This window comes from Carcharodon carcharias, chromosome X (assembly GCF_017639515.1).
Source record: "Carcharodon carcharias isolate sCarCar2 chromosome X, sCarCar2.pri, whole genome shotgun sequence".
NCBI classification, from domain to species: Eukaryota; Metazoa; Chordata; class Chondrichthyes; order Lamniformes; family Lamnidae; genus Carcharodon; species Carcharodon carcharias.
The window spans coordinates 17,444,937-17,457,715 of NC_054507.1; the positions used below are offsets into that span (position 1 = coordinate 17,444,937).

Here is a 12,779-nt window from a genome sequence, read left to right on the forward strand (position 1 = left end):
TCGTCTAAGTCATTAATATAGATTGTAAGTAGCTGAGGCCCCAGCACTGATCCTTGTGGCACTCCACTAATCACAGCCTGCCAACTTGAAAATGCCCCATTTATCCCTACTCTTTGCTTCCTGCCTGTTAATTAATCCTGTATTCCAATTGATATCTTATGCCCAACTCCATGAACTCTTATCTTGTGTACTAGCCTTTTGTGTGGCACCTTATTGAATGCCTTTTGAAAATCCAAGTATACATCATCTACTGGTTCCCCTTTATCTACCCTACTAGTTACATCCTCAAAAAGCTTATACATTTGTAAAACACGATTTCTCTTTCGCAAAACATGCTTGCTTTATCTGATCATACTATTAATAGCGAACATCCCTGCTTCTGACTTTATGATGGAGGGAAGGTCTTTGGTGAAGCAGCTACAGATGGCTGAGCCTAGGACACTAGCCAGAGGAGCTCCTGCAGCAGTACCCTGGGCTGAAATGACTTCTCACAACCACAACCATTTTCATTTGTGCTAGTTATGATTCCAGCCAGTGGAGAGATTTCCCCTTGATTCCCATTGACATCAATGCTGCTAATTTCTCCTGATATTTGAGCAATATACTGACTAACAGGCCGTAATCATTCAATTCCACTTTGTGAGATAACCACTCAATTGCTTTTAAAAGGAGCTTGGTGCATTAGCAACAAAATCCATTCTGCATACCAACCAGAGAATAAAAATTCCTACGAATCTCAAGCTTTGCATGAGGTTTGACTAGTTTGAATCCACAATCTCCATTCCTTTCATCATTTAGGGCTTCAATAAAGATTATCTTACCAGAGTGAGACACAGTGCAAATCTTCACTCTAGATTTAGGTCAGGTATCAACACCAACTTTACACTTACAGTGCTGGTGTGAAGTCAAAGCTGTTTGCCCTGAACCACAAATGCACTCAAGTTAGAATATTCCAAGCTAACCTTATTATCAAGAGCAGCAATTTCCTGCTGGCTAGCAGTAGAAAGAAGAAAGGAATTCATCTGAGTCTTTAGTGTGTCATCCACTTCTACATCAATATCGTAACAAGCAGTCTTCTTCTGATCATTTGGGTCCACACTGAAACATCAAAAGGAGATGGGACAATGTTACAGAATGCAATGGCATGCACTGAAGCTGTAGTTATATTAGTACACCACATGTATTAGTCTGGCTAGAATATGATACCTCAAATTTAGCATCAAACACAGGCTAAATCCAAGGAGCACACAACAATGACAGCAACATGTTATGCAATTATAGGGTACATGGCTGCACTAGTGATTCTCTAGAGATTTCCTAGTTTTGAACTCATGTCTCCTACAGGATAAATGCATCAGACTGTAGGCCTGTGTGGGAGTCTCAAAGTTAGAACAGCGTGAGGTTGACAGATTGCAAAGCTTTGAGCCAGTGAAAATACACAGCAAACCACATATAGAACCAGTTCAGCGAAATGAAAACTCATGTTCAAAGAGGTTGGCAGAGTGTATTTGGAGGAACACATTTACAGAATTGCCAGAACTTAACATTTAACAGCTTTTTATAAATGGGCCAAGCTCAAATTCTTATGCAGCAGTTCGAATGTCAGCAGTATTCACCTGATAATATGGTTGATGATGATGGGCTCAGGTGGCATCAGCAGAGCATGTAGTCTCTGAGGAATTTCTGAGAACTTCATTCGCTGACACTCAAAGATCTATAAAAACAAAATCAGTAAAATCAGAATCCCGTTTTCATTTAAAAATATTAGCTGCATATGCCATTGTCAGCCATGACTTAGTTGGTGGCACACTCATCTCTGAATCAAAGGTTCCGGGTTCAAGTCCCGCTTGAGGGCTTAGGCACAAAAATGAAGGCTGACACTCCAGTTCAATGCTGATGCAGTGCTGCACTGTCAGTGCTGCTGTCTTTCGGATGAGACGTTAAATCAAGGCCCCATCTGCCTGCTTGGCTGGATGTAAAAGGTTTCATGGCATTATTTCAAAGAAGAGCAGAGGAGATCTCCCCAATGTCCTGTCTAATATTTATCCCTCAATCAACATCACAAAAAGCAGATTATCTAGTCATTATCGCATTGCTATTTGTGGGTGTTTGCTGAGCGCAAATTAGTTGCCGCGTTTCATATATGACAAAAGTGGCTACACTCCAAAAGAGCACTTCATTGCCTGTCGCACACTTTGGGCCTGGGTGCCGCCATTCACAAGTCATTGAAAGTTAACATGCTGCAATTAGGAAGGCAAATGGTATGTTGGTCTTTATTGTAAGATGATTTAGTACAGGAGTAAAGAGGTCTTGCTGCAATTGTGCAGAGCCTTGATGAGATCACACCTAGAGTAGTGTACACAATTTTGGTTTCCTTACCTAAGGAAGGATATATTGGTCATAAAGGGAGCGCAGTGAAGGTTCATTAGACTGATTCCTGGGATGGTGGGATTGCCCTGAGGAGAGATTGAGGAAACTAGGCCTGCATTGTCTAGAAGTTAGAAGAATGAGAGGTGATCTCATTCAAACATACAGAATTCTTACAGGACTCAGCAGCGTAGGTGCAGGAAGCATGTTTTCCCTGGCTGGGGGAGTGGTGGTCTAGAACCAGGGGACACAGTCTCAGAATAAGCAATAAGCAATTTAACACTGAGATGAGGAGGAATTCCTTCACTCAGAGGGTGGTGAATCTTTGGAATTCTCTACCCCAGAGGGCTGTGGAAGCTCAGTCATTGAGTATGTTCAAGACAGAAATCGATAGATTTTTAGACACTAAAGGCATCAAGGGATATGGGGATCGTGCATGAAAAAGGTGTTGAGGTAGAAGATTCGCCATGATCTTGCTGAATGGCGGAGCAGGCTTGAGGGACCGAATGGCCTACTCCCACTCCTATTTCCTAAGTTCCTAATTTGTTAAAACAGTGAAATCCAAATGCAAACTAGAATTCTAATGCTCAAAGCTACTGCACTCAATGACAATGCCTGATGTAGTCATTTAAGAGCCCAGGTTCTGTCAGAAATCTGAGTATCTTTTGCACTGTTAGAATCTAAATCAGCACCCAGGTTGAGCCCAACTTCAAGGCTGGGAGCAGTTACTCGTAGGAAAATCCACATCAGAGCAGTGGGAGTCATTCAAAAAGGGAATAGAGAGAGTGCAGGGCTAACATGTTCCCGTAAAGGTGAAGGGTGGGACCAACAAGTCCAGAGAACCCTGGATGTTGAGGAATGTACAGGATTGGATAAGGGGAAAAAAAGGAAGCTTATGGTAGATAGAGGACTGAAAACAGCGCAAGCCCCAGGAGGATAGAAAGTGCAGGGGGTTACTCAAAAAAGAAATTAGGAGAGTGAAGAGGGGGCATGAGAAAACACTGCTGGGTAAAACAAAGGAAAATTCAAAGGCATTTTATTTAGAGACAAGAGGATAACCAGGGAAAAGAGTAGGGCCCAAAGTGGCAATCTGAGGGGAGCCGGAAGACGTAGGTGAGGTTTTAAATAGGTACTTTGCATCTGTATTCACTACAAAGAAGGATGATATCAGGGAGGGAGAGTGATATACTTGAACAAATTAGCATTGAGAAGGAGGAGGTATTAATGATTTTAGCAGGCTTAAAAGTGGATAAATCCTCAGGCCCAGATGAGATGTATTCCAGGCTGCTGTGAGGGGCAAGGAAGGAGATTCCAGGGGCCCTTACATTAATTTTCAAATCCTCTCTGGCCACAGGAGAGGTGCCAGAAGACTAATGTGGTTCGATTATTCACAAAGGGTGGTAGGGATAAACCAGGGAACTATAGGCCAGTGAGTCTAAAATCAATGGTAGGGAAACTTCTGGAAAAAATTCTGAGGGACAGAATTAATCGGCACTTGGAGAGCCAAGGGTTAATCAAGAATAGCCAGCGTGGCTTTGTCAGGGGGAAATCAGGTCTAACAAATTTGACTGAATTTTTCGTGGAGGTGACTAGGTGTGTAGATGAGGGTAGTACTGTTGATGTAGACTGCATGGACTTCAGTAAGGCTTTTGACAAGGTCTCGCATGGGAGACTGGTCAAGAAGGTAAGAGCCCATGGGATCCAGGGCAATTTGGCAAATTGGATCCAAAATTGGCTTAGTGGCAGGAGGCAGAGGGTGGTGGTTGAAGGTTGTTTTTGCGACTGGAAACCTGTGTCCAGTGGGGTACCGCAGGGTTCAGTGCTGGGTCCTTTGCTGTTTGTCATGTACATTAATGATCTAGACATGCATGTAGGAGGTATGATGAGTAAGTTTGCAGATGACATGAAAATTGGTGGTGTGATAAGCTTTAGGCTACAGGAAGGTATAGACAGACTGGTCAGATGGATAGAACAGTGGCAAATGGAATTTAATCCCTGAAAATGTGAGGTGATGCATTTTTGAAGGATTAACAAGGCAAGGGAGTACACTACGAATGGTAGGAGCCTTGGAAGTACAGAGGGACCTTGGCGTGCATGTCCACAGATCCTTGAAAGCAGCAGGACAGGTAGATAAGGTGGTTAAGACATATCACAGAATCGCAGAATTTTAATGGTACAGGAGGCGGCTATTCAGCCCATCATGCCTGCACCAGCTCTTCAAATGAGCATTATGACCTAGTGCCATTGCCCTGCCTTTTCCCCGTACCCCTGCACATTGTTTCTATTCAAATAATCATCTAATGTCCTCTTGAATGTCTCGATTGAACCCGCCTCCACCATACTTCCAGGTGCACTTCGTTGTGTGAAAAAATTTTCTCTATATGGAATGCTTGTCTTTATTAGTCAAGGCATTGAATACAAGAGCAGGGAGGTTATGATTGAGTTGTATAAAACGTTAGTTAGGCCACATCTGGAGTATTGTGTGCAGTTCTGGTCGCCACACTATAGGATGTGATTGTACCAGAGAGGGTGCAGAGGAGATTCACCAGGATGTTGCCTAGGCTGGAGCATTTCAGCTCCAGATACAGATACAGGTGCAAAGTATTCATTTAGAGACTAGATAGGCTGGGGCTGTTTTCGTTAGAGCAGAGAAGGCTGAGGAGGGACCTGATTGAGGTGTACAAAATTATGAGGGGCATAGATAGGGAGAAACTTTTCCCCTTAGTAGAGGGGTCAATAACCAGGGGGCATAGATTCAAAGTAAAGGGCAGGAGGTTTAGAGGGGGTTGGAGGAAAAAGTTTTTCACCCAGAGGGTGGGGGTTATCTGGAACTCACTGCCTGAAAGGGTGGTAGCGGCAGGAACCCTCACAACATTTAAGTAGTATTTAGATGAACACTTGAAGCACCATAACATACAGGGCTATGGGCCAAGTGCTGGAAAATGGGATTAGAGTAGATAGGGGCTTGATGACTGGCGCATACACGATGGGCTGAAGGGCCTCTTCCGCACTGTAAAACTCTACGACTCTATGAATAGGTCTCAACCAACAATACCCTTCAAAAATTTCATTCATTTCATGGCTGTGCAATATTACTGGTGCAGAATGACTGTGATCCAAAAAATAATTCATTATGTAAAGAGCTTGGAGATTCTTCAATAAAAAACACCATCTAATCATAAGCATTCATTTTTATCATGTGGTTTATCAAATGCCCATACAAACTATGAAGAAAACAAAATCCCTCCTATTATTTTTCAAATACCAGGTCTATTACAGTTCAAGTGGTTCTGTATTTTAATACTGTGCTTTCCAAGGCCATTCCAATTTGAAAATATCAGTGCCCAAATCAGTTTAGTTGCACAATAACATACTTATGAATGGTCAATCTGCCTCTCAGACACATCCATAAGAAAGAGCAAGTAGCTGTGTTGCCACTAGGATTTCAGTGATATGTACTGGTGGCTGTAAACTTTGAGACTATGTTCAGCTGATATGTGCAAAACACTGGTGCAGTTATGAATACCCGGGGCTTGAGTGGTACAAGACTTTCAGCTGTAGAAAACTAGGGTGAGGTATTGTTGGCAAGAACAGTGGGAGCAACTCGAATCATTAAGAATCTTGCAAAACATTGATTCATATTAACTTCATTGTGATGTTTTCTCCGATCATCTATTAGTGCCAAAAAAGGAAAACAGCTGAGCAGTAACACTACATTCTAAGGGCACACAAATATACTCGCTCTTGACATCTAGACTGAATTATGGCTAAGGTAGTAAGTTACCTAAATAATAGCAACTAGATTCTGACAATGTGCCAAACTATCACTCCAAACAGTCACTTGGAAGGATGCCCAGACTTTCCAGCTGTGATGCCAGGTGTTACATTTGCATCGGTGCAATGTCTGCAAAATGCAGGTGGCAACATCACAGAGACTACAAATAATGTTACTCATTTAACGGTCTAGTCTGTTTGCGAATGGGGAGGAAGGGGGTGCCTTAGCTCCCACAAGCTCTGAACAGGCAGACCAATTGTCCTAAATGGTCCTGCTTGCAATGAGTGGCTGAAGTGACTCAAGCTGCACTGTTCACCCCAGATGTTGTGCATAATGGTCAGAGCTGTCGCCCTCATACGTCCAATCAAAAGGGCTGTGTGCAAAGGTGAAAAATTAAATGTACATTAACTATCTTGCACCACTGATGTCAGTCAATGCTAACATCACACTGTGCATGTCTGTCAGCAATCAGCAGGGGCTGGTGAGATTGGAATACCAAGTGACTTTCACAGGCCATAATATAATGGGAGGCGAAAAACAAAGCTGCAGCTTCACTCAGTGCTGTTTGGGCCCTGGAGTCCAGGCAGCAGTCTGATAATATTTGTCTGCAATTTGTGAAAGAAAAACACCAATGCAGAGCAAACAAGACACCATCCACCTCCAGTCTTCTCCCCAACTCTTCTCAAATCCCAAGGAGTTTCACCAAGCCATCAACACAAAATGGACACTGAGCCAAAGGAGGAGATATTAGGAGTAGTGACAAAAAAAACAGGTGAAGAGGGCACTTAGTAGAGTGCATACTCTGCCACGCTGCATTAACTCCATGTTATTACATTGGGCAGTTTTTCCATGAGGCTTTCCCCTGCCTGGTTAATGCTCTGTAACTACAAAGCTGAAAAAAAATCTTTTTGTTAAGAGCTTTCACCTCACTGAGGCGGCTTCAGGCCAAACCACATCCAACAATCTGTTCTGAAAACTCTGCTCACATTTTGACCACTGTGACAAATTGCACCACAGCAGCTGAGACAACATTCTAAAACAACCAACAACATTCCAAATAAAACAACCCACAACATTCTAAAAAAGAAAGTCAATTCGCCCTATCCTCCAATGTTAATGGATCTTTTAAAATATTCCAGGATCCGGAAACTAATCCATATCTTTGCCAAAAACGAATCAATTCTTCCTTGGGCCATATCCTGCATACCAAATTTTGTTGAAATTCATCCATTAGCTTTTGGGGCATATTGTTTGCTGACAAACAGACCAACAAACAGGGGCAAAAACAAAAATCTGCAAACTGTAACCAAGATTAAGGGTTGTAATCATCCTGATATTGTAGTAGGGACGTGAGAAAGCCTCAATTAAACTCTTTTTGCATGGCAGTATTTCAGTCAGCAGATAACAATCTGGACAAAGCATAATGTGTTAAGCCATTGTGACACTTAAGTCTCTTTATCTACTCTTTTGAAAGCACCTAAATTGCAGAGCAGTGGTTCATGTGAAGAACAGCCTCCCACATCCCAATGCAGGCCTAACAACATTCTTGAAGGAAATGCTTCAAAAATCCAGCTGGTGAAAAAAAAGCACTTTAAATGCACCCTTCATTCCCACCTCGAGTCTGAAGCCTGGAGTAACCAGAGAATGGGAAAATAAAACTTAACTTTGATCAATGCAATTTTGCAGGAGATGGGGTAGATTAATTAAAGAACACAGTTGGTCTTTGCAACAGTATCACTTAGTCCTGGCTGAACACAAAACGACATTTCACTTCATTTTAAAACAGACAATGTATGACTGCATTATACAAACACAGTGATAATTACCTGCTGGAGGTATTTGTCACAGTTGATGAACTCCCGCTCATGGGAGTCCTGCAGCTTGTGAGTTTTAATGTACTGCCAGAGAGCCTGGATGATCACAGGCCTAGTCTGAGTGTGGATGCCCAGCAGACGTGCCAGTCGGGGATCCAGTTTAAACTGGGGTGGCTGTGAAGAAAACACAAATGAATCATGATACAGACCCAGCAATGCCACCAACTAATGCCCAATTTGACACCTGATTCAGATTGACAGCTTGCTGCCTGTGTCTGCATGTAGGAGATTCTGATCTGGTGAAGGTATATGTTTGCTGCCACCCTAAGGCTGCACCGAGACTACCGATCCAATTGTTTACACCACCCAAGAAGCTCAACAAAATAAAATTCAATCTGTTTTGAGCAATAAAATATGCCTTAACTGTTTCTCTCTCTCCACAGATGCTGCCAGAGCTGCTGAGCTCTGCCAACATTTTCTGTTTTTATTCCAAATTCCCAGCATTCACACTATTTCGCTCTTGATGCCAGAATTTAAGCCCATGGTAGGTCCACAACTGACCAAGTGACTCACTTAAACAAGTGGCAGGATTAATAAAGTGTTAATCCCATCCCTGCCAGATAACATCTTTCAACTGCTTATGCAAGATGACCCTTTCAGCAAAAGGCAGGATGACGAAAGACTGTCAGCAGCAAAGTTACCCAAGTGCTACTGACTGATTAAACATTTTCTTTTCAACCTTGGTAGTGCTTTGCACTACAGATTCTGGCCCTTTGAGCTTTCCCAATTTTAGTGATTAGCTGAGAGAAAGGAGAAGTGATAATCAGCATGAGAACAGAGTCGTGAACTTTGTCCAGAAGTCAATAAGGCTCATTTGAAAGGGGCTTAATATCAAGACAGTCCAATGATAAACTTCCCGAAGTATCCAAGGATTTAGTGGTGGCTGAAAGTTCAGAAGGGGCAAGGTTACAAGTTAGCTACTTTCTGTCAACTCCCATCGCATTTTAAACCTCAACTAATCGCACTTGGTGGTTCCCCCTCCAACTTGCTCCTTCTGTGAAGGTGTTTGTTCATCCTGAGGTTCCACAGAGGCTGGGTGCCTTCCAATACCTTTCCCAGTTAGCCACTTGTTACTATGAGATCTTAAGAAGATTATAGCCAGCAGACTATTTGACTGCAAGTTCCATCACAGAAAGCCCAATCCTGTCACCTCTTGATATCCACACAGTTCCCAGGAGGAGTCACCAAATAGCAACCCGGAGCTGCAGCACTGGCTATCTTTTTTCTTGCAGAAGCAATAAGGGCAACCCCACTGCCACCTCAACTGGAATCCATTAAACTCAGCACGGGCCAGGGGTCAAACCTGGATCTATTATAGTCCATATGCTTCAAATGCTCAATGCCTTAAATCAACAGAGCCACTGGATAGCTCAAACATGATTTCTGTCAAATACTTAACTTATATTCTTTGACAGCTCAGGCTATTTAAATCCCATTAAAATAGTTAAAGATAATATATTTGTGAACTTATTATGTCTAGAGCAAATACATGATTATTTTTAATTCTGTTCACAGTCAATCCATTCTGCTTACCTGGTAATCCAGCATCAGCAACACTGTGCAGCGCACGTTCACATCTCCTGGTCTTTTCACCTGGAAGCCATCAGTCTCTTGGGTTGTGGCTGTTCTGTGCCACTGGATTTAATGAAATACAGTTACCAATTTGTATAGCTAAGAGCAACTCATTCTTTCAGCAGCTGCATGAGCAGGATTCTTCAGAGCTCAATCATGCACGCAAACTTGCCGTCACTCACAACCAATGCTGCTGCACAAGATAATGTCCAAGAGTGCATTCTACTGTTAGTTTACTGGCAGAGCATTTGTGCCTCAATCAGCTTCGCCTTCAAGTCACTTGAGCAGTATTTAGTCCCACTTCTAATCCGGAGGGCAAAGCTGAGTTTTGAACTGAACTACACTCAGGCACTGTGGTACGACAGTCAGCCAGAACGCTTTTACTGGGAATCCAGCAGAGCTTAATCAGCCTCTGTTACGGGGAAAGGACAAGTTACAGGATGCATGCAAGCCCTTCCGAAGACACGTGTCACCAGAATGCCTAAGGCAAGAAGTGGCTCAAACTGATGTGGTCTCAGGGAAGCTGCCATTTTATTACAGACAGAAAACACTTCAAATTTTGGCACGAAGACTGAAACAAATAAGATGTTGTACAATTAAACTTATTGGTCAGAGTGCACAGCACTCCAGTCTGCTTACCTCAACCAGGTGGTTGTCAGGCCCATAGAGGTCCTTATCCAGCTCAATCACAAGGGATTTGAAGAATGAGGAAAACTTCCGCTTCTGTTTAGTAGCATCATACTTCGATACAGCAGACTACACAAGCAGAAAACATAGATTTCATAAAGTGCCTGGAGTGCAATACAAATCTGATTGAGTGAAATCGAACGTACCAATTCCCTAATGGTTCTTTATCATCAGTTTCCAGTGAGCACCTTCTAATACCACCACAAAGGCAAGTGATAGCAATCCAATTAACAATTAAGCCTCTGATTTTCCTCCTCTACACTTCCCCACTGTAACTGGTTCCTGTTCAGTGCCTTCCCACAGCAGGTCAAGCTACAATCAAAATTAAAGCTTGGCCTAAATAGCCAAGTGGTTATGGTACTGGGTTTGTAACCCCAAGATCAAGAGTTCAAATCTCCCAAGGGCAAACTATGAAACAATGTAACTTCATCTGAATAGGAACAGATGGAAATGGGTTTGTACTCGAAAGAGTTACACTCAAAATTAAGTGGAATTGGAGCTCAAAACTCCGGACATCAACTGAATCTGGCCATCTTATTCATCATATCATTGCTGAGGGGCATGGAGATTGGTACATGGGTTGCAGGGGGAAATCTTAGATGCACCCCACTTCCAGCCAACTTTGTAATTTTGGCTAAAATAGCAGGGAGAAATGTGAAAGATTAGGCTTAACATAGGAAGCATCTGTGGGAGAGCGGGGGAGAAACAGAAATTTAAATCTTACATCTTCGAGAAGCCTGCCTTCTACCCGAAGCTCCCAGGATGCCACAGTTCCTTCTCCATCTTCTGCGTCAGGTTTTGCGGGGTTGAATGTATTAGAAATAAATATACGAAGCTTTCGCTTTTGCTGAAAAAAAAAATGAGGGGGTGTTTTAGGAATAAAGTAATTTTTTCTTCTGTTATGCAGGAATATCATTGTATTAAAGAGGCTCTAAACCAAGTGAATGAGGAATCCACACAGGTAGCTTAGGTTTGCCTGGTGTGGAATGTACCTTCTTGCAATATTTGGATTGCTTTAAAAAAAAGATTTGAATCACTCTCTTTTTGTTTGGCTATTTTGGCTAAGTTTTGAACTCCTCCCCTTGAGGAGGGGGTACAGTTCCATTGGTACTGGCAATCGTACTGCACCTCACTGAAGTGCTTACACTTGATATGCAAGTCTGGATAGTGTACGCTGGTGTGGTGCTAAACTGTAGAAAATCACAATACTATCCTGAGTCAACATTCCAACCCTTGTTCAATTTTACTATTTTTTTCTCCCCGCCCCTAGCCCTAACCATGCAGAGATCAACTTTAACCTTAGGAATCAGATAACTTAGCAAGGAACATAGAAGCTGGAGTAGGCCATTCAGCCCCTCCTAACTCCAGCCACCTGCCTTGGTTCCATAACCCTTAATACCCTGCCTAACAAAAATCTAGCAACCTTAGTTTTGAAAATTATTCACCTAACCTCAACAGCTTTTTGGGGCAACAACTCATTCAGATTTCCAACCTAGAGCCTTGTTGGGCTGCAAAAGTCCAGCACCACATTACCCAGCATACTCATGCACGAGTCTTCAGAGGAACACAATGTTTTGAGTGTGTTGACAACATCAGGGATCTTACAAGGCAGTAGGAAGGTGATGGTTACTCCATGGAGCGTCAAATTCCCTGCTGCTAATTACACCTCCCTGTTTTGGCTCTCTCAGGGAGACTCAATTTATTAATTATCCACTTTGAGGCATCATAACAGCGGCTGTGAAGAATTCATTATTTCATTTGGCTACCCATGCTGTTAAAATGGATCAAGTACAGAAGTAACAGGCAGGGTATGAATGTAGTGGACTATTGCAAGCAGATCTATTTGTGTGGCTGGTATGCAAAGGAAATTCCAACCAGATGCGAGATCAAGCTGAATAAAAGGAGCCAGAATGGAGCTTTGAAGGCCAGAGAACAGTCATGAAGATGTTCTGTAAGTAATGTTGCAATGCATGTTACTTATTCAATCCAAAGTTCGCACACTTCACGTAATGATAAACTGGTACTCAAATACTAGCCCCAATTTTTGAAAACAAAAGACACTTATCTAAATTGGCATACAAAAGACAATGGTTACATTAAAATGAATAATTACAAAGAATGAAACTGCTGCCATAACATGCAGGTCTGATTGGTTATGTAAAGTCCCTTTAAGCATAGAAAGATCGATAGCACAGAAGGCAGCCATTTGGCCCATTGTGTCCGTGCCAGTTGAAAAACAGTTATCTATCCTAATCCGACCTTCAGTCTCTGGGTCAGTAGTTTTGTAGATTACGACGCCTCAAATGCACACTCAAGTGTTTTTTTAAAATGTGATGGGGGTTTCCACCTCTACTACTTTCAAGCAGTGAGTTCCAGACCCACTACCCTCTGGGTGAAAAAAATACTTAACTCCTCTCTAATCCCTCCACAAATTACTTTAAATCTATGCCCCTTGGTTGTTCACCTCTCTGCATAGGTCCTTACTATACACTCCATCTAAGCAC

General features: G+C 42.5%; 1 protein-coding gene across 1 annotated transcript in view; it reads right to left on the bottom strand.

Annotated features, from left to right (window-relative positions):
* smarcd1 (SWI/SNF related, matrix associated, actin dependent regulator of chromatin, subfamily d, member 1) overlaps positions 1-12,779 on the bottom strand; it is a 47,338-nt gene that overhangs the window by 12,541 nt on the left and 22,018 nt on the right. The window contains exons 5-10 of the mRNA XM_041180346.1: positions 11,000-11,122; positions 10,228-10,344; positions 9,550-9,651; positions 7,969-8,130; positions 1,617-1,714; positions 963-1,098 (exon numbers count right to left, since the gene is read on the bottom strand). Of these exons, the coding sequence (XP_041036280.1) occupies positions 963-1,098; positions 1,617-1,714; positions 7,969-8,130; positions 9,550-9,651; positions 10,228-10,344; positions 11,000-11,122 (738 nt within the window). The remainder of the gene's footprint in view (positions 1-962; positions 1,099-1,616; positions 1,715-7,968; positions 8,131-9,549; positions 9,652-10,227; positions 10,345-10,999; positions 11,123-12,779) is intronic.